The sequence below is a fragment of the Taurulus bubalis genome (genome assembly GCF_910589615.1).
Source record: "Taurulus bubalis genome assembly, chromosome: 16".
NCBI lineage: Eukaryota > Metazoa > Chordata > Actinopteri > Perciformes > Cottidae > Taurulus > Taurulus bubalis.
Genome location: NC_136604.1, coordinates 18,417,824 through 18,423,170, shown reverse-complemented (window position 1 = coordinate 18,423,170; position 5,347 = coordinate 18,417,824). Strand labels below are relative to the sequence as shown.

Genomic DNA, 5,347 nt, shown 5'->3' with positions numbered 1-5,347 from the left:
TACAGAAGTTGTTTAGATACTTTCCCTGTCTCCCCATTGGACTCAATTTGCCAGGATTAACTTGAGGTGCACCATCTGTATCTTTCCATAACGCTGAGGGACTGGGAGGTCAGCCTATTTATAGTTTATCCAAAGCCCCAGCAATTGGACTTTTCTTGTCGCCCATAACTGAACCACATATTTCACACTCTGCTTGAGGCGTAGTCTGTCCAGTGTAATAAAATTGATTCTGCTGCCAGAGTTAAGGCCTTTACACACCGGCGGCGTGAAAGTAGCCAACTCATGACAAAAACAACAGTCAGAAAAAAATATATTGACATGCGAATTAATCGCACGAGGAAAAAAAAGAAAAAGGCCCCCGGGGTGTGAAGGCCTATACACAGCAGATGCAGTGAGAGGCCTTTGAAGGACCTTGAATGGACAATTGCTGTTGGCATAAAGGACGAAGACACCGATGCAACTGTGCAAGGAGGGGCTGTCACTGTTTGTTGTATGTTCATTGTTGATTGTAGCATTCATTCTAAAATATGTATATTGTCCTTTGAATATCAGCATTCTATAATATAATAATACATCTTCTTAAATACATGTACACCCCCTAATCCCAGACGGTCTAATTTGAGATAAATCACTATACTGTACTGTAAAGGCAACTGTCTGTTCATTCGGTTTCAAAAAGAAATCAGAATGTAGAAACTATCTTACAAACTGAAAAACAATGGTAACTTCATTAAAAATGTATAGTAAAAGTTGCTACAATTACATTATTAATCCCCACTGTGGCCTTTCTCCTTGTTATTTTCAATTATTTAACACTTATTATTGCTAAGATAGCCCTATGCCTCCACACAAAAAGTGCACAGCTTTCTTTTCCCACCAGGTCTGCAGCCTTCAGCTAAACCAATTAAAAAAAGAAAAACCCTCCATAACGTAATCAGAGGGTGACTGCCTCACAGTTCATAGTTTTGTAACAACGTACACGTACGTAAATGTGTCACTGATAAAATGAAAAGTGTTGGTTTCCCCCCACATTATCACAGAATAACAACTTTGTTCACAGTTAGCAGGTTGAATCTCTGAAGTACAGACAAACAAAGAGCCCGTGAACGCAGCATGTCAATCAGTCGGAATCCTAGCAACCACGGACAACAGCGTCATCGAGCTGGGGAGTCCGGTTTTCTGAGTTTGTATATTTTTAGCGGAAGACGATGGACGTGTCCCTCGAGGCTCAAACCAAGCCGCTCGCCACCTTGTCTGCATTCAGTCACATCCCGCCACGCCGGAGGGAACCGAAGGAACTGTCGTACTTTAACAAAGAATCCACGGTAAACTTCCGGTATTCTAATTAGTTTAATTATTTTAATTTCGTCTGTTTGGCACGGTGCCACAACCATTTGAGCCCGAGTGAATTTTATTTATTTACAAATACTTGCTCATCTAGGATCATTTATAATAATAAAAAAATGCAAATATTCCACACATTTTATATGAATGGGTTGTGTGCCCTGACATATTTTTGCATGCAACCTCCGGTTGATTGCATAAATAAAGATTTAAGTATTTTTTTTCCAGAAAGAAGATTTGTTAATTAATTGAAAAATTAGACACCAATACATATTAATAAGCGACAAAATCAGGTTCAGAGCACAAGGTAGCACGTGAGCCACGTGGGCTGGACGAGCACGTGAGCTGCAAGCAACCTGCAGCTCAAACACAGAGTGAGGTGTGTGCCCTTTGCAAGATGTTCACTGTTAAGCTCACTGCTTAGCATCTTCATTACTCATAATAAAAGGGGACTAAAAATGGCCCAACACACATTTAAAGTTTTGGAAACCAAAAGCTGTTGCCTGGTTGCACTATTAAAAGTTAGCTTTAAACACTGAAGAGAGGGATATTCTTTAAAAGTACAGCTGAGATGCAACATCCCCAGAATACACAGTATAGCAGAGCAAATCGTAACCCATTTACTTTTCACTTCACTTGCATTAGATTTGCAGAACCCAGACAAGTGAGACGAAAAGGATCTTTTCTGAGTTAAGAAATAGGAAATGTCTAGGAAGCAATAACTGGGAACAGATGAAGAAATAAAATGATGTAAAAAGCTATGAGCCCTGTGTCCAACAATGATTTTACACGAACACCATGTGAAGGTCTGTAAATTATCACTTGAAATACCACCGGCAGGGTTGTTACGGTCATGGAAAAGTCATGGAATTTTAAAATGGTTATTTCCAGGCCTGGAAAAGTCCTTGAAAAAAACAAAATCCCCAAAGTTTTGGAGTTCATGGAATTATGTTATATTCACACATTCATGTCATTCATTTACGCTGAGTTTGAAATAATTAATATGCTTTTAATAGAAAGACGCTCAAAATATAAGCAGGCGTACATACAGGCTTCTATATAAATGTTTATTCTTTTAATCAAACTATTGTCTCTCATTCATTTGTGTCATTTAAGGTTTACTGTATGCTTTGGAATTCTCATTGTCAGTTTAAATACTACATTTGTTTCCCTTTTTCATGTTTAGACCGAGATTTCACTAAATGTTTGGTCATGGAAATTTGGTTTAAAGTCATGGACAAGTCAGAATATGTATGAACCCTGAACCGGGGACCGATCCACCACAGTACCTTGAAATCACTTTTTGAGAAGGAGTTGTTGTGATTATTGCCCTCGTTTCCACCGCTACCTCCTGCTCTTTCCCCCCCAAAGTGGCATAAAATGACCCCACCCTTGTTGGAGGACACACTTTGAATGACACCCAGTCTCCGTCCCTCCGTCACAGGCCCCGGAGGTCTCCACGTACGACCAAGTGTTCCACCAGGCGCAGGGTTACGACATGCGGCTGCACCGAGACGACAGGAAGCACCATAAAGGAAGAGGTCTGGACATCGGCGGGGAGGTGAGGACCAACACTTTAGTTGCTGTTTTGGTTTCCCGAAGCAACTCATTTAGACTCTCTGAGCTCACTGACGAGCTCAAAGTTGAGTTGAATGAATCTGACAAGTGTGTTCAGCCTCCGCAAGATGTGAGACTTCTGGGAAATAGTCTCTCTATTTCTGCTTATTAAGGTTGTTAAGAATTCATGGAACTGACATTATTTGAAGAAATTTTGCTCCTTTAGGACCCGACACTCTGTACTGGATTTTATTTCTATGGCGGACACGACTATAATGCATTATAATTATACTTAAATGCATTATTATATGCTTATTGTACTGTAAAAGCATTGTATATAATATATTATAATTCCAACAGTAATATATTAATACACAGCTTTGTTAAATACTTGATTCTAATTGATCAATAACAGCATCCCACAGTCCAATATTTCTTTATACAGTATGATCGTCACCAAACAGTCAGTGAGTGACCACAATTATGAAGCATTATGACACACACTGAAATGCTTTATAATGGGCCCTGACCACTGATATGAATATTTAAAACTTGAATCATTCGGCGCTATAAGCAGATTATAACACATTAAATGTATGTTTATAATGCAGTATAGACGTGGGTGTCATAGAAAGTCAATGTGACTACTCCCACTCCACCAATTCACCAAACAAGACTGTTTACATCTTTAAATCAACTTCTCAGCACAAAAGATATGCTTGTTGTAATAATTAATACTAGTATTTATCATGATTAATCATTAAAAAGTGAAATCCATGGATGAAGGCGTGTTAATCCGTCATTCCTTTTGAGTCGACTCAGTGGTACAATAGTACAATATGCTTTCATACATATATTTATGCTTTATTTTATTTTTTTACTTATTGACATAAGTGATCATCTCAAGGTACAAACATGCAAAGAAAGATAAAGTAAACATCCAAAGCAGACAGATCACAAAACAAGTGCATCACAGTGTGTTTAAGCATAAATAGGACAGATTACCTGAAGAGGTATGAGGTCATAGACTCACCAGGTGGGCTGCTCACTTACTTTGCTATTGGCTCCCAAGTTTTTATAAAAAATACTCTGAATGGAGCTTTTGAGAGTGCATCTGCTTGATGTTCTGCGTCACATCTCTGACTCACTGATTATGTGATGGAGAGGTTACATCCTTCCATTTAAATAAAACGAGGTGTCTGGCTAATAGAGAGAAAAAGGCAATTATATCAGAGTCATCTGGAACTGAGAATATACCAAAGATATCAAGCGTAAGAGCACAATATTACAGCCGTGAGTCTTGGAAATTATGTCAAGAGAGGACAACCAGCAAGGGACAAGTTACAGGCAATTAACAACATATGGTAGATGTTCGTTGGGGTCTGTTTGCACTTGCCACATATCAGGCCTGAGTTTGGAGAGTCTATTTATAGAACGTGGATTTAATCAAGTTTTAAACTGGTGAATTACAGTCCAGTAATGACGTCGGAGAACATTGCCTCACAGCACTGGCCACCTACACACTTGGCACGGAGATTAAGCATTACCGCTCTACTCAGCTAATAACACCTTCCCCCGGTGTTTCCTGAGGCTTGTTAATGCAAACAGAACATTGGCAATATGGCTTTCGGGGTGTTATATACATGGAAATGTCAGTTAAATCACAGCCAATGCTTCTCACTTGATTGGTTGCCTCAGTAAAACATTGTAAACAAGACTTTATGGTCTCAATAGCTGGCTTCACTTCTACTTCAATGCAGCAAGATCTTCATTTAGTAAATGATGGTCCCATTTAGAGTCAAATAGACCATCCAGCAGGAAATGCTTTAGGGCGGGGCTACTTTGTGATTGACAGGTCGCTCGCTACCACTGTGTTGTCCGGTCTGGGAGTTGTCTGTGTTTTCCAACTTTAACCCTTCCTCAGTTTCAGTTTATGTAAGATGAGAGGGCTCCCACATACATCCACACACACACGCGCACACGCACGCACACACACACGCACACACACACACACACACACTCCCTGAGTGAGGATTAAAGACTTTAGAGACCCTGTGGCTGACTGTGTTGTTTGTAAAAGTTACACATGCAACTTTTGCATATGCAACATATACGTATAACATGTAAATTAATTCATACATTTCCCAATGTTCCATCTACACACGACTATCTACTTTATTTTTACCATATGGTGACTGACATATATGACATTTAAGTTTCATGACATGACGTTGGTTTGTGGCTCCGTTCCATTTCATCTCCACACAGTGAGTTTCTGGGTCTCACACACACACACACACACGCTGCTGAGCGTTGTAATTACAGTGAGTTGAGAGGTTGCCTCTCAGCGCTGTCGACACATCCTGCTAAATTGGGACGTTTCTGTTCCGGAATTCACACTTGTGAATGTGAATCAAATATAATTTATTGTTTCAACTATTCAGAT

The 5,347-nt window shown here is 39.6% G+C and overlaps 1 protein-coding gene across 1 annotated transcript in view; it reads left to right on the top strand.

Moving 5' to 3' along the window:
* Window positions 1-1,208: 1,208 nt before the first annotated feature.
* The window catches only part of cfap90 (cilia and flagella associated protein 90), a gene marked incomplete at both ends in the record, with an annotated part of 5,927 nt that continues 1,788 nt past the window's right edge, over window positions 1,209-5,347 (top strand). The window contains 2 exon segments of the mRNA XM_079231725.1: window positions 1,209-1,325; window positions 2,789-2,905. Coding sequence (XP_079087851.1) covers window positions 1,209-1,325; window positions 2,789-2,905 — 234 coding nt within the window.